This window comes from Xyrauchen texanus, chromosome 10 (assembly GCF_025860055.1).
Source record: "Xyrauchen texanus isolate HMW12.3.18 chromosome 10, RBS_HiC_50CHRs, whole genome shotgun sequence".
Classification (NCBI taxonomy): domain Eukaryota; kingdom Metazoa; phylum Chordata; class Actinopteri; order Cypriniformes; family Catostomidae; genus Xyrauchen; species Xyrauchen texanus.
The window spans coordinates 40,467,410-40,492,203 of record NC_068285.1 but is presented as its reverse complement, the minus strand read 5'-3'; the positions used below and the strand labels follow the sequence as shown (position 1 = coordinate 40,492,203).

Sequence of the window (24,794 nt, the reverse complement as noted above, 5' to 3'; positions counted from 1 at the left end):
ATTTTTGAGTGAACTAACCCTTTAAACATCATTGCTTGAACAAGGTCAGATGTTCTTGCTTCTATTGAAGCGCACAAAATTCTCATTTGAACATTCTCCATTAATTCTGGATAACATGGATTTTCATGCCAGCTCGATTGCATACTGCCATTAAAGAAAAAGGGGAATTAAAAATGAAAGCGGACGCAAAATAGAAGCCTTTTCATTTGTGATCCTGTACTATTGGATTTATCTTATTCAGTACAAGTATGTGGTACTAAATCTGGCTTTCTCCTCTCAGCCGCACAGACTATGGGTCCACGACCCACAACTGCAGCGGCCGCCGCAGCTGCACCCCCAGTGCGTGGTGTGCCTCAGTACAAATACGGACCCAGTGTCCGCAACCCCCAACAGCACATGAACACACAGCCTCAGGTTACTATGCAGCAGGTAGCACTCTATTGAGTCTGACCGATAAGATGTGATTTGCCTTATTATAAGTTGCATAAATAAATTCGGTCTCTCTCTGTCAGCCTGCTGTGCATGTGCAAGGACAGGAGCCACTGACTGCATCAATGCTCGCCGCTGCTCCTCCACAGGAACAGAAGCAGATGCTGGGTGAGGATTCTGTCGAGGGTTTCTACTTTTTTTACTTCACACTCATTTTGTTAGGTGGAGAGGGGGAATGATTTTTAATTAAATTTGTTCTCCCCCCAGGTGAACGTCTCTTCCCGCTAATCCAAAACATGCACCCCAGCCTGGCTGGCAAGATCACTGGAATGCTTCTGGAAATCGACAACTCTGAGCTCCTTCACATGCTGGAGTCTCCAGAGTCTTTGCGCTCCAAGGTCTGATTCATCGCTTTCCTGGTGTACATGTAAAATGTAGTTGTTGTGATGGAAATGGACATTTTATTTGAAGGTTATGAACTAGTTGAGAGTTTGCAGTGTCCATTGAATGTGATGAAAAGACTAACGCAAAATGCCAAGACAACAGATCTTTGTTGGCTGAATACAAACTTCTACGTGAAGCACGATCAGTTTAGTCTGATTTACAAATTCATGACTCTTGGCTGGTCCCCTGGCTGGAGAATTCTGCATGAAACAGTGGTGTGAACATTTTGTTAATTGTTTTAAACAGGTTGATGAGGCTGTTGCCGTACTCCAGGCTCACCAGGCTAAAGAAGCCGCTCAGAAAACAGTGACCAACTCTGCTGGTGTGCCAAACGTCTAAGCCAAGGTAACAGATGTTCCTTTTGTTATCAGTGGTCTTTCATTCTGTTTGTGTCAAATGTTTACTCTGTTTGAGTGAGAACTGGAAGTTCATGATGTCTCTGTTTTGCAGGGGTGTGAAACCTTGAAACTTCACCGGGAGAAAAAAATTAAACATTGAAAAAACTAAAACACAGAAAATATAGCAAAACATCTAAAACAATATTTAAAAAAGAAACTAGAAGGAGCCAGGTCTAGAGAAGAAAATCCTAGGCCTAGTTAGGTATTTTAAAAAAGGAATAAAAAGAGTAAAACAGAAAAATTATATTGGGGTTAAAAAAAAAAACATTCCACGGAATAGGGAAAACATCCCTAAAGCATTCCTGCCTTGTTTTATTTGCATTTAAAGACTGGGGTCATGTTCTTGGAATGGAGGAGAGAACTGACTGAACCAGCAATGTGAAGTTTATCTTACATTGAAAAATTGCTTGCTGAAATAAAGCTCATTAAAATGTTAAAGAGTGAGTGTCTTCCTTTTATCTTCAAAATCTCAAATTCAGTAGTGATTTGGGATACAAAGGGATCCTTGTTTTAAATGTCAGACTACAAAAGTGGAAAACTCGGGTTTGTAAGAATTTACAAGCTGTGTCAGTGATATTTGAAGGTTTTACTCACCCTCATGTCATCACAGATTTTAATAACTTTCTTCTGCTGAACTCAAACGAAGATTTTTAGAAGAATATTTCAGCTCTGTAGGTCCTTAAAATGCAAGTGAATGGTGGCCAGAACTTGTAGCTCCAAAGATCACATAAACGCAGCTTAAAGTAATCCTTAAGACTCCAGTGGTTTAATCAGTGTCTTCTAAAGCAATCCAATCGGTTTTGGGTGAGAAACCAAAATAAAACTCCTTTTTCACAATAAATCTTGACAGTAGTCTTCTTGTTGATCATGATTTTATGCTAGATTACACTTCCTATAACGCCATCTAGTGCACTTTGCATGCATCAAGCACTAAGAAGTGTAATCGAGCTTGAGATCATGATTGAGCCTAGAGATGGCAATGGCAAGATAAACCGTGGTAAAGGAGTTATATTTTTTAGTCTGTTCTTACTCAAAATCGACTTGATCACTTAAAGGGAAAGTTCACCCAAAAATGAAAGTTTTCTCATTATCTACTCATTATTTATCTCATTGTTTATTCCAGGTATGTATGACTTTCTTCACCGGAACACATTTGAATAAAAATAGGAATAAATATCTCTGCTAAATAGTTCCTTAAAGTGCAAGTGAATGGATATTTCTCTTTTGAAGCTCCAAAAATCACAGACAGTCAGCATAAACATCATCGATATGACACCAGCGGTTACATTAATGTGTTCTAAAGCGACACAATTGCTTTTGGTGCGAAAAAGATAAATATACATTTTTATTTTTTTTTACTCTAAATCATGCTTTCATTTGCATTGCCGTTTGAAACACGTGAGAACTGACGCACCTGCATCACAGCCGGAACAGCAGCACTGTTTACAAATGAGGAACGCTGTACAGTATCTTGGTTGATTTTGGTTTAGGTCTGTATTGATCTGTTTCTTTACTCACAATGGTGCGTTGTGTGCTATCCTGGATGTCCCAACCAAGTGGAGAATAAGATTACGTCTGTATCATAGCAACATGAATACGTCACACGTGAGACCGCTTGAACTCAGCACTCTCCTGAAGCTCAACTGCACGTTGGATTGTAGAGTCTAGATTACTAGAGTTGAATGGAGTACTTTAATGTAACCTTTATTTGCTTTTTGGTGCTTCAAAGGTCTGGCCAATATTCACTTGCATTGTATGGACCTACAGAACTGAGATATTCTTCTAAAAATCTTCATTTGTGTTCTACAGAAGAAAGACAAACACATGTGGTATGGCATGAGAGGGCTGTAGCTAATGGGGTGAAAGGTCATAACAGTTCTAAGGGCCAACAGCTCGTTGGGGGTCCAAAACAAATTTTAAACTGGGGCTCAGAATTCCTTGTTACGGACTTGGGCATGAGGGTGAGTAAATTATAAGACATTTCATATTTTCATTAAAAATGTTGGCTTTTTATTTAATTTTTCAATTAAACCTTGTACATCATAGCATAGTAAAAAGCAGAAGAGTGCCAATGCACAATCTTCACTTGCTTCACCACTAGGTTGGGCCATCGAGTGTTGATGAAGATCGAGAGCTACAGGGAGAGGACCTGTACAATTGCCAGTTTTGATAAATCAATCTAACTACCATAAACCATTCAAATGTTTCTTAGTTTGAGATGGCACTTTAAGTGTGCAGGACTGTTTACACTTTTCACAGACCTGTGATGATGCGTTTCTGCCTTTTTAGCGGTGTAAATCTAGCAAACTTTGTATGTGCAATTTTTCATTAGAATAATTAATTATTTAGTGCAAACTGATAACAATTTACTTTGTATTATGTTACCCTGTAATTAGTTTTTTTTTTTTTTTAAGTGTTACCACAGCTGCGATGAGTCTTGAGAGAGTAATAGAAAAAGTTGCCATCAGCAATTAAGTGTGCTTATTGTTTCAAAGACATTTGTCATTAACATACTTCCATAGAGATGGAACATGACAGGCTGGACTTGAACATCTCCTGTATTATTATGGCCTCAATGTATTGAAAGCCCTTACACAAACCACTAGGTCATGGTTTATTGCCTGTAAGTTATATTCAATAGAGGTAATATAAATGCTGAGCAGTAGTGTTGTGTTATTATGTTATGTCCACTTGGGTGCAGAATGAACTGTTTTGCACCTTGCTCTCATTACATTTGCTTTTACTTTTAGCAGACACTTTCATCCCTGGGAGAATATCAAAGCACTCAAATCATGTTACCCTTTCATTTTGAAAGGCTTTAGTCTCAATTTACTGTGTGCCTAAAGTAGGTCACCATTTCAAGTCACAAGATTTTTTTACATAGTCAAGAGGATTAATTAGTCATCAGTTGGTGGAACAAGGACATGGCCATAGAACAACAGCGTCTGCTTCACCTTTTGCTCTCATTACCATTTGATTCTTCAATCAAGTAACTATAAGGTGGGCAGCCGCCCCAGGGCCTGGGATGAGAGGGGTCATGCAAAGGTTGACCAAAAGGAACCAGTCTCTTCAACCTGGTGACAAATGGCATCTGAATATGTGATGAATGTGATAAAACACCTCGGGAACATTCAGACAATGAAAAAAGAGGTATTGCAACAATTGGTGCATTGAATGCATTAAGGGAGCGACAGGAAACAGGACAGCTTTTCTGAATCGCCCTGTATCTAACACTAACTCCTGTCAGCATTCACTGATACAAGGGTATCTTCTAATCTAGGTTTAGCAGTCTTTCATTAAAACGGTTCAATGGCTTATCATACATGTAAATGCAGAGGCTGAACAGAGAGTGTTTTCTGTAAACGTACAACATCAGATCCAGCAGGGTGCAACCAAAGATGAGGCGGTCTAAAATGGAAATGAATCATCAGAACATCTGCAGCGTTCCTTGCTCATAGACACATGACCTCAACTCAGGGATTCTCCAAAAAGACTTGAAGATGTGATGCGTTTTCCAGAGTTACCATTGCAAAAAATTGAAGATGTGCTGAAAGCTCTTTGCTCAGTCCTTCAATGTGTCAAGATAATGTGTTATGATAATCCTTGCTGTCGTGTACTATAGTATTCTGCCACAGAAAGGTCATTCTCCAGAAACAACTGCATTTGCAGCCTGATCTCATGAAATTGACGTGAACCTGACAACATTTTTATAATTCATAATTTACATGTTGTATAACACGTTTGGCTGCAGTTTTCCAGTGAAATGTCCAGCTGGGGGTGCCAAAAGCAAGTGAAATGGTGTCATATTCAGACATGGTTTTAAGTTGAATTTTATATATATATATTTTTAAAACACCTCCATAACCTAAATCATTTGCCTGAACCTAACAAATAGCAGGGACGGACTGACAATCTGTGCGTTCGGGAAAAGTCCAGAACGGCCGTCCAACCGAGGGCCGTCCGTCGGCACAAAAAAAAGTATAATAAAGCAATATGAACAGCCAACAGTAGGGACACTAATACGATCACTTATATGCAACGTGTTAAAAAAAAAAAAAAAACTGAGGAAGAAGAGTCGGCCTACTAGCCAGTTTGTGATTCGTCCCCGGCCGCAGTCAGATTTGTAATGGAAGCAGGTCAGTTTAGAAAAATGTACAGTTTTGTACATGAGCTGCAGCCAGGACGAAATTAACCCTTTCGCACGTACGATCTCACACACACACACACACACACACACACACACACACACACACACACACACACACACACCAGTGTGATTAGAACGGTCAGTGCACCGTGATTAGCTGCTAATATTAAATGTGCTTTCGCGCGTTGGCTGGCGCTGAGCCAGAGACGGACGCGCTCAGCGCTGTCATATCACAACTTAGTTTTCAGTGTTTTCAACCACATAATGTTTCTTTTAGGTTTTAGGTTTCAGACATATAATTTCATTTCACATACGTAGGTACTAAACAAACAATACAATACATTTAGAGAGACATAGAGTTTGTAAAATACACACTGATGTCTATGGAAACGGCAATAATATTCCTTTCCATAATAATTAGACACGTTTTATTCATATCAATCAGATACACATTGTGAAAGTAACTTTAAAGTTTACTCTATTCTTCTCCCAGTTCACCGGTCACTTACTTTCATGTATTTTGGGAGAAGTGGATGAATTAACGTGTTGTAGCCTAAATCCAACAGATCCGATTCTCTGAACTGTGGCACTATGACGGCGCCCATCGCTCACAGCTCAACTAACGCGATCGTTATAAAGGTGTTTAGACAACAAAACTCACCCACTTGCATTTATTTGACAATCTGAATATCAGATATTTCATGCTAACATGCTAACAAATGTGTGAATATTTTTAATAAAAAGGAAAAACGGCATAAAGCATATCATCATTCATTCAGTGCTGTTGTGGCTGCGGTGTGTCACGTGACAAGCAATGACGCGTCACCATGGAAACCATAAAGTAAATAACGGTCTAAATAACAGTCAGCCAGAATATTTTACATTTATGTGAAAGGGTTAAATCGCCGGCAGAATGGCTAGCAGAAAACGTAAGGAGAAAGGTGGATGGGAAAAAGTAAAAGAAAAGAGGCTAGTGGCGAATGGCCGGATGATGGGCCTATTTGGGAGAAAGTCCAGGGCTGTTTTTTAGCCCCAGTCCGTCCCTGACAAATAGTGTTTTAAAATATATGTATGAGACGTTAAAAAAGACACCCTTACCTTGTCAATGCCTAAACGTAACCATTAGTGTTTTAAAATGCAGAAGCTAAATGGAAAAGCACATTTCCTAAAGCAACCACATAATTTCATGCAGATTATATGACTCCGTCGTGTCACGTGTCAGCTTGAGTTCATGGCTGGACTTGAGCCAGAGTCTCCGGCTCTAAGTCCAATGCCCTATAGTTGCTGGAATAAGTGTTTATATGTAGGTGGGTCTGTAATACAAACATAAAAATGTATAGTTTTTCAAAAGATGCATTAGAGTAAAAGGGTGTCGATAACATAAAATAGAAGGTTCTGAATAATATAGAGAAAAGGAAGTATTTATAGAGTCATTATCAGCCATTAAAGTCATGATTTGTGTGAAAGTGAGTAAAACACAGTTGTTGTAGCGCCACTAGTGTTAATTTCTACTGAAAACTATAGGGAATTGTACCTGGAGACACATATAACAAGTTTTGCATAAATGTATATAGAGTCACGTTTTCACTTAATTAATTAACAGGATACTAGATAAGTGAAATACAAAATGAAGGGAAGAATTTTTAAATAAACCATTAAATATATTAATTTATACCACGGAAATGATTGAAAACTTTCCTTTCTCCCATTGTGAGGTAAAGTAATCAATTGTTGTTTTCAAATTCATGCAGTGCTGTGCAGACCGATCGGCGCAGAATTGAAGCAGTGCATGTCTGTTAGAAAGTTTGTAAATCGAGATGCACTTTAAGTCGAACACACCTATTGATGTGTTGTTATGGAGACGGTCAGATTCAAATGTCTATCACAGTGTGACATCATAATGAGTCGTTTTGGCAGATTGGTTTCAACAAAAGCTCTTTTTTGCAGTGAGAAGGAAGTTTTGAGTTCTGAAACTTACAGTATGTTTTTATCAACACATTCTCACACCCCAACTCGTCACATACTGACGCTCGGGCAGGACCCCTTGGCGTCGCTTATTGACGCGCCGGGTGTACCTTTGGCGTCGTTTTACGACGCGTCCGGTTTCGAAACATAAAAAACCAGTTGGAGGGCCATTGTAGCGTATTCCTTTTGATTTTTATTGATCGCGGTCTCGACTCTCGACCCGTTCGCGGCACGTGCTTACCCGAGACGTGACATTTCAACGCTACACGCTCCGGATAGTACAATGAACTCTTTTATGTTATATTTTTGCATATAATATCTTATATGAAAATTTGATTCCTCACGACATGACCCCTTTAATATGTACTGCGTATTTAATCTTTGTTTCAACTAGTTTGCATCATTACATTGTGATGGGTTATATAGAATTTAAAAAAATCTAATTCTACCTAAATTTAGTTTTTATTTAAATTAAAATATCTGCATTCCCTGTTAACATTTAATCTAAGATGCTACTTCTGAGAAAATTCAGAATTTTCAGTCTCTGTACATTATTTACACAACAACCCTGTTATGTTGTGACATTTCCCCCAATAAAAATAATTGTTTTTCGAGTGACAACATAAAAGTTCAAATAGAGTCTTATATTACAGAGTCAGTTTCATTATGTTTACAATTATGTTTGACCTGTCCATTTATGGTGGTTTCTTATGTTTGCTGAAAATAATCTTCCTTAATTGTCATGCTCTCAAGAAAACATTAACAAGTGTTTTTCCACCTATAAAAAGGTCACATGCCCTCTCTCACTTGTCAACTGTGTTCAGCTTTTGTCAACTCATCTGATAAACTGTTTCTTCCCAGTTCAATTGCTGTCAGACAAAGATATCGCCTGTTTGCCATTGATCTTGGGTCTTTTTTTTTCTCTGAATGATTCACTTCTCCAATGTGTGCCATAATCCACACAGGTAGAGTGTTTAGTCCCTGAAAGACAGCTTGCAGTTACAACAGTACTATTCTTTTGTATTTTGTAGTCTAGACTGAAATTGCAGGCTTTGGACTGATTTATTGCTGACACCGCTCGTGGATCATTCTGTATTGCTTTACCTTCAGCATGAGTGGATGTGTTGTGCCAGGTTTGGCACTAGGGCTGGGTGTCCCAAATGGGGTTTGTGACAGAACTGTGGCGGTTCATGAGATTGTAATTACATATCAATGCAGAATGAAGTTGGAAAAAAAAAGTATAATTAAAAGTATACTTGTAAATTAATGTTTTAATAAAAATGTTAACATCAACAGAAATATTTCAAGTAAACATGCAAAGATGGTGTAGAAGTTATTTTATTTTGAAATATGATTTAAATTAAATTTAAATTAAAATGACTTAAATATCAACATTACTTGAAATATCAGAGGTACTTCAAGTAAATCGTTCAGGCTATAGCGCTTCAGCTGGCAAAAATGTTTGGGAACCCCTGCAAAAGGGGAAAAGAGTTTATTTATCCAGTATATTAATTTTAAAATGGTGCCTTTTTTGTGCAACCATGCTAACATTGCTGTGTTGTTGCTAGGGTGTTCTTGGTGATTGTTAAGGTATTCTGGTTGGTTGTTAGGGTGTTGCTAGGTGGTTGCTAGAGTGTTCTGCGCATATTTGCCTTGTTAAGCTCAATTGTTCAACTCTGTAATGAGTTTAAATTATGTAGCTCTCTAAAGTTATGGTTATGGATGGTTGTTAGGGCATTTCTAGCTGGTTACTAGGGTGTTTCGGGTGTTTGTTAAGTGGTTGCTTGGGTGTTCTGTGTTTATTGGTCTTGTCGAGCTCAATAGTTATACTCTGTTATGATTTTAAATAATGTAGAGGTCTAAGTTTAGGGTTCTGGGTGGTTGTCAGGACATTGTTAGCTGATTGCTAGGGTGTTCTGAATGGCTTCTAGGTAGTTGTAAGTAGTCAAAAGAGCTCACCCCCAAAACTTTATGATATTCTGGTCCCTAGATATGGCCCGGGTTCATCCTTCAGTGTAAAGTCTATTTGCAAAAAGTAAGAGCACACCTTTTCTTAACAAACAACAGTTGCTGGTTTCTTTCTGAGAGCAACGGTGCATGTATTTTTTTACTTGGACACAACTGTCTGCTTACGCTTGAGTACTTGCACTCTTAACAACTCTCTCAGGGCTAGTCATTACAATTACCTGCTGCTGCTTCTCCCTCCCAACCAGGTGAACAAAACATGTTGTCTCAACAGGTGTTCCGTGAAATACCCCCTAGCATCAGAAATGTTTCTGTAGCTCAGCAGATAGAACATGGCACCTACAATGTCATGGGTTTCATTCCATCATGTACGTATACTTAAATGAACTGATGTAAATTTGGATGAATGCATTCTGGCAAAATGAATAAATGCAAAGGTCTGTAGCATGTATTTTAAAATTCAAACTGCAGAGCCATGATGCAGTACAGTGTAAACTAGAAAACCTCCTATTTAATGTACCTGGGGTTCATTTTTATTAACAAACAGATTTGAACTTTTTCTTCTTGGTGCATGAAGGTCACATTAAAACTTCTTCAGGAACTTTTGACCATTCAAATTTGACCGTTTGAAATTTATTTTTGGAACTTTTAAAAAATGCTTTCATGAGTATAAAGCCCCCTGAAGCGGTGGACACCCTTAGTGTGGTGATTGCTGCTTTTGGGAAAGGTCACGAAGCATTGGTGTACTATTCTTTGCTGATTCAGAGTCTTGGCGATGGAGATTTATCGTCTCTCAAGGGGTTATGGGAAAAGGATTTGAACGTGGCACTGGAGAATGGGGAGTGGGAAAGGATTCTAAAAACATCAGAGACGCTAAGATACGTCTTATGCAATTTAAGATCATACATTGTTTCTATTGAACCCCCTCTAGATTATATAGATTTGGTTTTAATAGATACACCTACCTGTTGGTGATGCCAGTCGGAAGATGGGGACATAGCCCATCTCTTTTGGTTCTGTGCGATGATTCATGAGTTCTGGTCGGAAGATCAGGTGGGTGGGAATAATGTGGATATAAATTTTTCCATGTATTTATGTTCTGTTTGTCCTAATTATTCTTTTTTTTAATGTGTGGTATCAAAAAAATGTTAGACAAAATGTTTTTTTTTTAAATGCTTTCATGGAAGATTTTATTGTTTTACTCTTGTCCCAGAGTCAGACCCAGAGTTTCAATCTTAAAATATGAAAATCCATCATAAAAACATTGTTAATAAATATAATAAATGAATGACTTTAATTAGTACATTTATTAAAAGTAGTAAAATTAATTACTAAAATACAAAAATCTGATCATCTAAACAAAGTGATATAAAACAGAAAAACAAATCTATATTTATTGTGTGAAAATATATTTACATTGGCAAGTTAATGTTCTTGTTATGGAAACCAGATCCGGCCACCACAGAATAATAAAATAAAGAGGCTGACTTTAAAAAAAGGTAATTCTGACTTTATAAGTTGCAATAATATATAATAAGAAATAATGTTGCAATTGCCAATTTCTGCAAGTTATTTAAACTCGCTTTATTTCATGCAATGCGACGTTTATTCTGAGAAATAAAGTCAGAAATACCTTTTTTATTTAATACTGTTGTGGGATCAAGGCACCATAGTTAAGCTAGGAGTCAACTGTATTCATGTCAAAGATGCTTATAATGAAATATGAAATGTGATTTTGGAAGAAAAAGAAAATCTTTTTGTGTGCATAATTTCCATGCAAGATGTAATTTTGTAAATGAAATAATTAAATAAACAAAGAAGGATGAAAAGTGTGTTTAAAATAATATAATTTAAAATTTAAAATTATAATTTTTAAAAGATATCTGACCACACTGTCTTTCCCGCTTAAGTCGAATGCATTCAGTTGAGCCACATTCTCAGGTGTCGAAAGAGACATAAAACAGCAGTGCTTTTTGTAAGAGGAAGGCATGCATCAAGGGAACATAGCACACATGAACGGACATAGCATGCTTCTTTCTCAGTAATCTCCAATGACTTTGGTTGGTATGCACAGGGTATTACAGCGAGCTGGTCATATGTTTTACCCACTGCACATGACTGAACATGCCCATTACGGCCTTGTCTGAGCCAAGTCAGGAAGATCGTTAAATAAAGTGACAGCTCATAAACATGACCAGCAGAGTCTCATGGCTTTTTTGCTTTACAAAATGAAAAACATTTTTAGCACGGTAAGATTCAGAAAGATTGTAACAATATTTTAATGACCATTAAGCAGATTTTGCTTAGTGTCATTTCTTTGTATTATAGTAATTCTTCCCCTCTGTTGGAACTCTCACTTCTCATTTGTGTGATTTGAATATGCATACCATTTATTAGAATATGGCGCTGAACAATTCCTTATGTAACCAATGATGTTTGCACGGGTGTGAATGAGATAGATCTATCTATCAGTAGCTGGTGGGATGTAAATAACAATTCAGGATACAAAATTATTTTGGGGGGGGGGTTATCTGATTGCTGTTTGTATATATATATAGATGGGCCATATTTTATTTAAGGAAAAAAGAACAAAGAAAATATAAAAAATAAAATACGGTACAATGAAATATTAAAATACAGAAATGAAATATGTTAATGAAATATGGTAGAGGCTAATGTCAAAAGAAAATACAAACAGGACATAAGCCTGCCTGCATAAGCCATCACTTAATACATGCCATATAACCCATAACAAACACTCAGTTTAAACCTACGACTCTTCTGAACACATTTTTAATGCAATTTCACAACATTTTGTGTCTGTGATACACTTCTCACAAGGAGGGAAGGAGGACACAGGAAACGGAGCTTCAAACCCAAAGGTAAGGCTTTAATGGGCTACTTCAGTGCTTACAGCTTTCATGAGAACTCTCGGCTCCCTTGTGCAAGAGACTCTCCTCACTGGAGGTTCCGTGGCTGCTTTTTATGTCGCTCTCCCCGTGCTCACTGAAATTAGAGACATGTGTTAGACATAATTTAGCTCAGGTGCAAGCGCCCTTACCGCTTTCTCCCCCGGACGGGCGCTTGACCATGCCCCTGCTGCCACAGTGTCAAATTTGATATTTAACCAAAGTAATTCTCAAATGATGAACAAGTCTTAAGTCTCTAACACGAAAAAGTGCCGGAAAGCGGGTGTCACGAAACTCTGGTATCACAAAACTCCGGTCTTAATGAGTTGATTTAATACATATTTGATGATTTAATACATATTTTTCACTTCTTCAACAGCTTCTCTAAAGAACACACTACCTAGTCTCTTACAGACTATGATATGTGACCTCTTGCACTACCTCAACTTGCTCAGAAACAGATTTTCCCCTCGACGTGTGGGAGTGTTGGTGTTGTGGGATTTAACACAAGGGCGCAAGTCAACTCTATGGACTCACTTTATAGGACCACCCTCAATGTGCTCAATAGTATGTGTTGTTCCCTGCACATCTATGACCCTGTATACAGTAGGACCCAATGAATCCTGTATTTTGTTCCAATAGAAAACGTCTGTGATGCTAGTATAGCTGCTGACCCTCATCAATCACAGGGCAATAGACCTGGCTTTTTCATGAGCTTCTTTCAGTCTGTCTTGGTAAATAACTAACCAATCATGTTTCCTGTCCACAGTTTGCACTTGATCTAGCAGTGCAGTTGACTACAAACAGCGAGTAATGTGGTGAGTATCCAGGGGTTTTATGTGATGTTACATTATAAGCATAAACCAACTTAGGAAAGTGTTCTGGCCAATGCCTTTTCTTTTCAGGGGGAAGTGAACATAATAGATCATGGAGCATTCTGTTAAAACGCTTGCCCTGGGCATTGCACAAGTATGTCATCAAAGTACACTAGCATGATCTGAAAAATGTGTTCACCCATGGAAGTGTGCATATGACGTTGAAATTTCAAAGGTCCATTGCAAACCCCAAAGAGCTTCCGAGAATACTCAAAGATCCCAAATGGAGTCGTAAATGAAGTCTTATGCCTGTCTCGCTCATGGACAGCAACCTGACAATATCCACTAGCTAAATCAATGGAATAAAATAACTTTGTTCCTTGTAGTGCATCAAAGCTTTCATCTATCCAAGGTGGAGTAAACGCATCTCGCTTGGTGTTTTAGTTCAGCTGCCTGTAGTCGACACAAAGCCTGAGACTGCCATCAGTTTTCCTAACTAGCACGATAGCTGAAGCATAAGCACTAGTGCTTTCTTGGATCACTCCTTTCTTAAGGAGCTTGGTGATATGTTCTCTGACTTCCCTATACTGAGTGGTTGGGATCTCCTATAAGGCTGGGCCACTAGTACATCATCCACCAAGTGAATCTCATATTGCACTTTGTCTGTAAAACTGAAGTTTTCATCCTCAAGAGCAAAAACATCAGAGTACTTCATCAACAAATCACTCAGCTCTGCCTGTTTTTCAGGAGTACCACCAATGTGAATCTTGTTGAGAAACTCTTTGAGCTGTACTCCAATAACTGACTGTCTTTTGTGTTTACACTGATCTCTTCAATATCAGCAGAAATGCTCTGAAATCTCAACTCACACGTCTCATTGGACTCACACTCTTTTCTGAAGATACTCTCAGAAATAATACTGACTTGGCTTCCTGTATCAATTAAACAAGAGGCCATAACACCACTAACCTTTATATTAGCGACAGGACATTTTTCTACAGCATGCTGGAGTAGTCAATCACAACAAGTATTTACTGTACAGTATATTGGCTGACCCAATGTACTGCCTGGCTCAACTCAGCGAGCGCGCACATGCAAGTTTCCCTGCTGCACTGATGCTTTAACATTCTTTGTGACAGTCTGTTTGTTTTTCTTCACACACCTCTTAGCTATGTGTCCTTAACCATTAAACCAGAAAGATATTGGCTGGCTATAAACTGTAAACCTTGGCTGCATATCTTGGGTTTACAATAAGCCACAGGTTCTGACTTAGTTCACTGCAAAGTGAGTTTATCTACAGCTTGTGTTAGCTCCCCTGTAGATTTTCCTCATTCTGCTTCAATTTTTAAAACTTCTTCAAGAGTAGCAGGGGTTTTCTCAGGTATACCAACAGCAGCGCACTGAGGTTCTGCTGTCTCCAACACAACACTTCTGTTGCTGATTAATTTTGAGACATGAGATTTAGGATTTTCTAGAGACCAAATAGGGACTTCATCTAACACGTCAGTTATTGTTGACTGTGGCTTGTCTCTCACAAGCTTACGAAGCTCCCTTCTAAGGCCTGTGTCCCTAATCCTCTCAATGAATTGATCGGGTTGCCAAATTCATATTTGATATTGTTTTTGATGATTGTTTCAGGATATAATTCAGAATTTGGGACAAAGCATGAGAGTAAGTACGGACATCTTTGCCTTCCATTTGTTTTTTATGGCTATAGAATGTCTGCAATAACTGATACACACTGCGCTTTTCTTGAAAAGCTTCTCTCAGGTACACAAAGAGGTCACATGGTCACATTGGTTCATTCCACCATCCTTGATCTGACCTCTTCTTAGGCTGCATCCTTCAGGAGGGTGTAAAGACTTGACGTAGAGAGGTAAAGGAGGACACTGGGAACTGGATTCTTCAACTGTGTGCACCCTTACTGATTTCTCTCTCCGGATGAACGCTAGACCACACCCCCACCATCACAGTGGGACATTACGCAGTCTAACTGGTAGTCTAACAGAAAATGGTCGGAATTCCAGGGCTGAGAAGGAATGTTGTCAGTAATATTGCTAACACTGTTCTACATTACAGAGAAATACTAAACCGTAATAATGAGCCTTTAAAATATGCATTTTACAAGCACACGCACAAACCGAGCCACAGCAACCCCGGGAAAAGCGGTAATGATTCTGAATGTGTCAGAAAAACCAGCAAGAGACTGTCTGAACATTTTGTTAATTTATAGAGAGAAATGCACATTCAGGTTGAGCAAACAGACGATGATCTCGGGATCAATGATCATGTCATGCCTTTGACCATGTCATGTCATATTTGGCTCGTTTTTCCATGAATCTATAAAATTATCGTTATTAGACTATTATTATTATAAAATTAATATAACAAATAATTTGCCCGTAGACACAAAGACACACGTTTGAAGAAACACTCTTTATTATATTATTAAGTACAGATGACAGAAAAGCTGTATATGGGCATATATGACGCGCTGATACGGAGGCGTGCAGTCTCCTGGAACACACACATCTAAGGATCTCACTCTTTGTTTCTGCCTTACGATTAGTATTTTTTATGAGTGCTGCAAATGACCGTAGACATCTCAGCTCAAGAGGTGCTTTGAGTTCAGTTCACTTTATTTCCACAGAGCGGTTTATTGTGAACGCAACACTGCAGCCTGTAAAATAATACAAACTATATAAAATAATACAAAAACACATTCACCTCGAACCATGATTTATATTTCAGTGATTATTATCATCATTATAATTATTATTTTTACATTTATAACTGTTTTTATGTCTTAATTTGTGTAAGTAATTTTCCACCTGCATGTTTAGACGGATTCTTGCCTGGCGGTAAATGGAAAGGTGGTTACGTATATTATATATATTTTAATAATTGTATCACTTTATTATTTATTTATTTGCTTTTTCATTTCGTTTGGAGTGCAATTTGAATTTGATTTACATTTTTTTAAATAAATTATTTAATTTTCAAAGTAAAATCATTAAAGCAAGAATATTCACTAATCCCTTAGCCCCGAGGTTTCGAAGTAATTGGATATATATATATATATATATATATATATATATATAGATATATATAAATATATATATATATATATCGTGAAGGAGGGAACTAAACAAATTTATTCACACACATGATATATTTTCCTGGATAACGAAATACCCGACTGGTAGAGAATGCACGGATGAAGCTTCTTTGCCAGAGAGATGTTCACAACTGTTGTAAAGCCATCTTTCATTTCAAAACACATTTTATTTGAACTTTTAGTTAATAAAGTTCAAAGTTTGAAATCAAGGTGTCTTACTTTATTGTGTAAGCATAACACTATCCATGTTTACCGAAAATGATCCCATAGTACCACCTAACATCCAACCAGCGGTAATACCGGTTCATCGTTTTCCTGCATTCCGTTGTTTTCCTGCAGTTTCCTGAGTTTTTTTTTTCTTTGAAAAAAAGTATCGTTTAGGAACCAGTATCGAACTCAAGGTACCTTAGTTCAACAACACCCACTCTAGAAGCATGTGGCAGGGAATTAATGTCATCACGGACTTCAAAGGGAATAAAAACTGCCGTGAACACTGCTGTATCTCCCGGATGAGCTTAATACTTTATATGCTCGTTTCGAGGGAAACAACACTGCCCTCGTGGAGAGAGCTCTCACGGCCGAAGCTACAGAGGTTAGTTTACTCTCCGTCTATGTAGCGCATATAACCCGATCCTTCCAATGGGTGAATATCTGTAAAGCCGCGGATCCATCATCAGCAAATGCTTTGAGAGGCTAATCAGAGATTACATCTGCTCTGTGCTGCCTGCCTCACTGGACTCACTGCAGTTTGCTTACCGCAACAACCACTCCACTGATGATGCCATTGCATCTACACTACACACTGCTCTCTCCCATCTGGAAAAAAGGAACACATATTTGAGAATGCTGTTTGTAGACTACAACTCAGCATACAACACCATATTGCCCATCAAGCTTGATGTGAAACTCCAGGCTCTGGGCTTAAACAGCTCACTGTACATTTGGATCCTGGACTTCCTGTCAAACAGTCGCCAGGTGGTTAGAATCGGTAGCAACACTCCTGGGAGTCAGAGAGTGAGCTGTGTGCAGCCAAAGATAGCGAGTTCAGTGTCCGGTGGGAAGAGCCTGTTATAAGCCTTGGAATACCAGTCTAATATGCTTAACCAAAATCCAGATAGTGAGGGGCAGAACCAGAAGGCGTGAGATGTTGTGACTTCTGCCACTTTGCACCTGTCGCACGTTGGTGGGACAGAAGGGAAAAGTTTATGCAGCCTGGCTTTGGTCTAGTGTAGCCGATGGACAAGATTTAACTGCATCAAGTGGTGTCTGCTGTTAACTGAGCAGCCCTGTATCATTGACAGACACTTGTCCCATGCTACCTCTGACAGCTCAATTCCCAGGTCCTCTTCCCAGGCTGCCTTAAGCTTCTCTGTGACGGCTGCAATGCAGCCATCAAATAAACAACAAACCTTGAAACAAGATGCCTGGAGCCAGGAGGGCTTCTTAGAATGTCAAAAAACATGAGAATTTCAAAACTACAAATTTTGGACTTCACATAGTGTCTAATTTGTAAATAGCTGAAAAAATGGCGCCCATCTACAAATAGGTCTTCAATGGAGACTAAAGCCTTCTCCCTTCAGGCATGATAGGTTCTATCGGACCACGGGGGTAGAAAAGAGTGATTATAGCAGATTGGCCTTTGGACAGAGGTCTCCGGTAAGGCCAAAACATTTCTCACCTGGTTTAAGATTCTGTTACAGTTTCTCAGTACAAACCTTAACTTAATTAAAGCTCTGGGCCTCTCTAACTTAGAAAACAGCATATCTGTTAGGGAAGAGTTGACAGCCAGGCTTGCCTCCATGCGCACCCACAGTGGGGTCTTAGATGTCAAGTCCCCCTAAGACCCTGCTGCCAAAAAACTAGAGCTCTAATGTTAACAGCCCAGTAGTAATGTTTAAATATGGGCAAACCCAAGCCACCTTCAGACTTGGGCTTTTGCAGAGGAATTTTTTAAATCCTATGAGCCTTGTAATTCCAGATGTAAAACAAAATTATGTAATCCAGTTCCTAAAGAAAGCGTATGTAAGAAAAATAGGGAGATTTTGACAAAGATAGAGAAATCTGGGGAGAGAGACCATTTTAATTTAATTTACAATCCAATCATAGACAAAATGTTTCGTTTAAGTTTTGCAATGAACTCTGCAAAATTCAGTTTAAATATTAATTTTGGATCTTTGGGTATTATCTTTCCAAGATAGGTAAAATGGCCTTTAACTATTTTGAATGGAATACTGTCCAGAAAACCAGGCCTATAAACATAAGAAAGAGGCATAACATTACTTTTTGTCCAATTGATAGAATATCCCGATAACCTACCAAAAGAAGAAATGAAATCTAAGAGAACAGGAACTGATCCTTCAGAGTTCTGCAATTACATCATCAGCATATAAGCTAAGTGTTTCCTCACCCCCCACTTTGAGACCCGCAATCTCAGAATGATGTCTTATGCTTAGGGCTAGAGACTCTATCGCTATTGCGAAAAGGGCAGGTGAAAGGGGGCAACCCTGCTGTACTGAATGGTGTAAAGGGAACTTGGTCGAACCGTCCATGTTAGTTAGAACAGAACACATTGACCTGACATATATTGGTCTTAACCCATGATGTAAATGCCTCGCTAAATCCAAATCTGTTAAGTGACTCATAGGTTAAGGGACAAAATATAGAGCCACTCGACCTGGTCAAAAGCTTTCTGTGTGTCCAGTGACAGGATCGCTACACCTCTGACTTTCTTATGATCAGCATATATTGTGTTAAGGGAGGCGACGTACATTAGAGAAAGAGAACCTAACCGGGATGAACCCAGTCTGGTCTGGGTGAATGATAGATGATAATTGTTTGTTTAGCCGAATAGCCATTGCTTTGGTGATAACCTTTCTATAATAATTTTGAAGTGCAATCGGCCTATAACTGGCCGGATAATTTTCATCCTTACCTTTCTTTAGAATAAGGGAGATATTGGCCTCCCGGAGTCTAAGTCTTCCGTGCAGTGTCGGTTAGATTAGGCATTTCAAGGGAGTCAAAAAAGTAATTCAGGTCATAATGAGTGGCGTTACTATTGGAAGTATAAAGTTCACTGAATAATTCTTTAAAGCAGTCATTAATATCCTTGGGGTTTGTTAACAGCCTTAGACTTGATGCTGTGGATTGACCTGGAAGATTGGGCCCCTTGAGTTGTCATGCCAAAAGCCTCTCAGGCTTGTCTCCTGTCTGAAAATGTCGCTGTCTGATTTTTAGGAAAAGGTTGTTTATTTGACCGCCAAAGAATACAATCGTATTCATATTTGAGCTTCATTATCTTATAATAGTCATTGGATGATTTTGATGCCTGATGTGCCGCTTCGAGGGTGGGAAGAATATTCTGTATTTCAAAAAGCCACCTCTCTCTTTAATTCTTGGAAGCAGATTCACAAGAAATTATATGCCCACACATGACAACTTTTAGGGGGCTTTCACACTTGGTTCGATTGCCTGTTCCGAACCCGAAGTTCGATTGCTCCCCCCTCCCCCCTGCCCCCGATGGACTGTGTTCACATTATATATTTGTATCCGAACCGCGGTATGCTTGCGTCATCAAGCTGCAGCTGGTGCGTAATCGTGTTGCTTGATAACCACGAAATGAAAAGGCGTCAAAATTCAATGAATAGACTTGCTCGGTTCACATTTGTTCTTCTTTTTTTTTAACCTTTGGTTTTGTTTTCAACATCAAGATACAGAAACACACTTGCGTCTGTCTGCCGCAAAAATACTGAAATCATTCAGAAGACAGCGGGCTGTCCGCCGAAAACAATTTTTGCGAAGGCAAGCAGAAATCATCTCTTTGCTTGCAGTGCGTGTGCGTGTGCGTCAATCCCGCTTTTCGTCAAGGTAAGTGTATACACACACACACGCAAGCACGAAAGTAAACCCTTTCCGCTCATTTTGAAAGTGATGCATGTGACTGACGACCACATTATACGTCATCAATAGCGGTTCACTTCCGCGGTTTGGTTCGATTGCGTTCATATCAGCAGCGAACCGTACTGGAGTTCACATGAACCGTACCCCAGACCACCTTTTTAAGCGGACTCGAGTACGGTTCGCGGGTGCGCACCCGAGTTCGGAAGACAGCGTTCACATCATCCAAACAAATCGAACTCTGACGTCATTCGAACCGGGGTGCGCACCAAAAGTGCTAGTGTGAAAGCCCCCTTAGAGACGGGAAAAGCGGGATTGACGCACACGCACTGCAAGCAGAGAGATGATTTCTGCTTGCCTTCGCAAAAATTGTCTTCGGCGGACAGCCCGCTGTCTTTTGAACGATTTCAGTATTTTTGCGGCAGAGAGACGCAAGTGTGTTTCTGTATCTTGATGTTGAAAACAAAACCAAAGGTTAAAAAAAAAAGAAGAACAAATGTGAACCGAGCAAGTCTATTCATTGAATTTTGACGCCTTTTCATTTCGCGGTTATCAAGCAACACGATTACGCACCAGCTGCAGCTTGATGACGCAAGCATACCGCGGTTCGGATACAAATATATAATGTGAACACAGTCCATCGGGGGCAGGGGGGAGGGGGGAGCAATCGAACTCGGGTTCGGAACAGGCAATCGAACCAAGTGTGAAAGCCCCCTAAATTCTCCCAAAGTGTAGAGTCTGACACCTCCCCGTTATCATAAAATTCTATAAAATCTTTCAAGCTGGTGGTAATGTATTCTATAAATTTGCCATCAGCGAGCAGAGAAGGGTTGAAATGGCAGGAGTACTATTGTTTTGGGAGGGAGAGATTAATGGACATAGATCAGAAATCAGTATGATTTGGTATTTTGTGTTAGTAAGATGAGAAATTTGCTGAGAGTCAACCAAAAATAATCTATTCTACTATAAGATTTATGGATATGAGAATAAAAGGAATAGTAACTGCCAGTGGGTGTCGAACTCACCACATGTCTACTATATTCCTGTATTTAAGCAGGTAATTATTATTCATTTTAAGCACCTATTATTATGTTATTGTCATCAGGACGTAGGTCAAAAACCTTCTTGTAAAAATTAGGGTCATCTGTGTTCGGACCGTAAATGTTTAGGAAAGTCAACGGAAACAAGTTTATGGTTCCTGAGACAATAATATATTTGACATAAGTTTCAGTGACCGTAAAGTTGAAATGGAATGTTTTTCCTGAAAAGAATGGCTACCCCGTGGGAATGAGAAGTAAATGGCAATTGGTAGACCTGCGATATCCAATTGCACCTCAGTCTGCACTGCTAAGATGCTTTCATATGGGTCTCCTGCAGTACAATCACATCTGCAGATAATGATTTAAGGTGTCTAAAAACATTATCCCTCTTTATCGTGTGGCTGAGCCCCTTAACATTCCAAGAGACTATTGTCACATCCCTACCCCACCAGCATCCTTCCATGAGCCTCTGCATATCCAAAACAGTTTAAAGCTTAAAATTAGCACACATATGTTTGGTAATGCACAATGACTTGCAGCCTGAAAAGAGCACTTCGCAGTCGAATAAATAAATGAATATAATAAATGAATAAGTGAACAAAAGAACAAACATTTCTGAGCCAACAAGAGGAACAACCCAAAACTTACCCCACCCTCCCACGTGTCTACCCAAACCAGACATGAAATTCCTAGTTTCATGTAGAAAGGTCAGCCAAAATCCAGCATTCTAAGAAAAATCACCCTCCCCAAGGCTTCATTTTTGAACATAGGCAGCATGGTACTGTCATAAAACAAAGAAAGAAAAAAGAAGGCTATTTGAGTTAGAGGAGGATTGCACAATGCCCCCCACCTAAAATTAGGCACTATGAAATAAATTAGAAAACAACCTGTGCAGCGGCAAGTGTATGTAAAACATTAATTGTTATTAAGTCCCAGTGCAATATACAGTCTAAAAGCAATAAAAGCGGTAAGCTCTCCTAGCCCCAAAATGTTAACATGCACAGCAATAAGGTAAATGTACAGAGGCCATGTGTAGGTCTACTCCTCTCCGTTCTTGTCGGAGTGTTCCACGAATCGCCCTGCCTTTGCCGGATCATCGATCTCTGCATTACATCCTGAAAGGCGTTTCATTGAGACATCACCTCACTGGTGTAGTCAGGAATTATCTCAGGAGCACAACCTCTCACTCAACATCAGTAAGACCAATGAGCTTGTGGTGGACTTCAGGAGGAAAGACGGAGAACACAGCCCCATCACCATCAATAGAGCACCACTGGAGAGAGTCAGCAGCTTCAAGTTCTTCTGTGTCCACATCACTGAGTCCACACAGCGGCCATTGTGAAGAAGGCTTACCTCTTCTTCCTGAGACAGCTGAGGAAGTTTGGAATGAACCACCATCGTTGAATCAGTTTTAGGAATAGCCCATTATGCCAAACCGAATCAAATGCTTTTTTTAAATCAACGAAACAACCAAATATCTTCCCTGCATTGTTTGGCGGAGATTTTTGTGTACAAGTGTGCAGTGTAGATGTGTGAGTATCTAAGCATGAATGTTGAGAAACATCACCTAGATGTCTTAATGCATGGCACATCATTCTTTTATGTGATTAACACATAGCCGGAGGCTAGTTGATTGCCTTCTGGTGTATTCCATGTTTTTTTTTGAGACTGGCAATCTGGAAAAATGTTTCTGTCATGCGCACTAATGTTACTGCACTACATAACATATAGCAGAAACTTTTTTGTTATTAACATTTTTTAATGATTCCAACACAGACAAAAATAAATTTAACCACAAGATTATGCATTCAGAAATAATTTTAAACCCTTTATAACCATCCCCCACTCACGAAATGAGGGTGCAGCTGTCTGCCAATCATCACGCTGGTTAGGACCCAACTTTTTGTGTTTTTATCTCCCACATTCAGGACCCCTCCATCACCCAAAATACACAGTCTGGGGTCCAGTATGTCACACACAAAGTGCTGGACCCTCAACCCAAATTCCTGAATCTTAACACAACCCCAAAAAACATGGGTTGTGCCCCCGTCTTCTGACTGGCATCGCCAGTCTTTAAGGCCAGGCCTATACAATCTAGAGGGGGTCCAGTAGAATCGATGCATAATCTTAAATTGCATCAGACGGACCCTTGCATCTCTAGATGCAGACCTGATGCTTTTTAGGATCCTAGCCCACACTCCCTCCTCCAATACTAAATTTAAATCTTTCTCCCATAATCTCTTGAGAAGACAAAGCTCCATCCCACAGACTCTGAATTAACAGGGAGTAATACACAGATGCTTCGTGACCTTTCCCATAAGCAGTAATCAGCACTCCCAGAGTATCTGCCACTTTAGGGGGGTGTACACTTCTCCCAAAAATAGTACGGAGCAGGTGGCGCAGCTGTAAAAACCTAAAGAACTTGGATCTAGGAATCTAAAAATGTTGAACCAAATCATCAAAAGATCTCAAAGATCCACTCTCATATAGGTCACTGAGTGTTCAGCCATATGCTTGAGGCAACATTTAAATAAATGTCCAAATTAAACACGTGCAAATGCGAAATAACTTCTCCAGTTAGTTTGATAGAAAGGATTTGCAATGGCGAAATAGGGGCAAGGACTTCTTGTTCAATAAAAAACAGGGAGGTGCTCTCTAAGGTGGAAGCGACCAATGAGCCAAATGTCTACATCTGAATGCATAATAATAAAACAAAATCTGGGTAAGCCTAGCCCACCTTTGTCCATCGGCCTATGCATCTTATTGAAATGTAACCTGGTACGCTTACTATTCCTAATAAAAATTGTTTGAAATAAGAGAGGAGGACATCTATAGGGAGAGATTGTAGCATGAATTGAAATTTTGGAATACAATTCATTTTAATAACATTAACCTTCTCAATCATAGATAAATGTAATGAAGCCCACCTGTCCACATCTCTCGAAAAACTTTTTATTAAAGGGTCAAAATGAATTCTGACTAAATCACATACATTTGCTGGGAATAAAATACCCAAATACTTAATGCCCTGTTTGGCCCATTGAAAGGCGCCTGGCTGAAAAGTCGTTACTGGGCATTATGCAGTCAGAGGAGGCACGCTTGACACCATCTGAACCAAATAAGTTTATCTTGGTCTCATCAGACCACAGAACATGGTTCCAGTAATCCATGTCCTTAGTCTGCTTGTCTTCAGCAAACTGTTTGCAGGCTTTCTTGTGCATCATCTTTAGAAGAGGCTTCCTTCTGGGAGACCAATTTGATGCAGTGTGCGGCGTATGGTCTGAGCACTGACAGGCTGACCCCCCCACCCCTTCAACCTCATACGTCTATTTCCCAAAGACAACATCTGGATATGACGCAGAGCACGTGCACTCAACGTCTTTGGTCGACCATGGCGAGGCCTGTTCTGAGTGGAACCTGTCCTGTTAAACTGCTGTATGGTCTTGGCCAAGGTGCTGCAGCTCAGTGTCAGGGTCTTGGCAATCTTCTTATAGCCTAGGCCATCTTTATGTAGAGCAACAATTTTTTTTCAGATCCTCAGAGAGTTCTTTGCCATGAGGTGCCATGTTGAACTTACAGTGACCAGTATGAGGGAGTGTGAGAGCAATGACACCAAATTTAACACACCTGCTCCCCATTCACACCTGAGACCTTGTAACACTAACGAGTC

General features: G+C 39.4%; 1 protein-coding gene across 2 annotated transcripts in view; it reads left to right on the top strand.

Annotated features, from left to right (window-relative positions):
• The window catches only part of pabpc1b (poly A binding protein, cytoplasmic 1 b), a 44,164-nt gene extending 42,455 nt beyond the window's left edge, over positions 1–1,709 (top strand). The window contains exons 11-15 of one of the 2 annotated variants that reach the window (XM_052135666.1): positions 281–414; positions 513–597; positions 697–827; positions 1,120–1,218; positions 1,324–1,709. In XM_052135666.1, the coding sequence (XP_051991626.1) occupies positions 281–414; positions 513–597; positions 697–827; positions 1,120–1,212 (443 nt within the window). In that variant the 3' untranslated portion in view covers positions 1,213–1,218; positions 1,324–1,709. Of the gene's footprint in view, positions 1–280; positions 430–512; positions 598–696; positions 828–1,119; positions 1,219–1,323 lie in introns of both variants that reach the window. The other variant, XM_052135665.1, reaches the window with a different exon arrangement.
• The last annotated feature ends 23,085 nt before the right edge of the window (positions 1,710–24,794 follow it).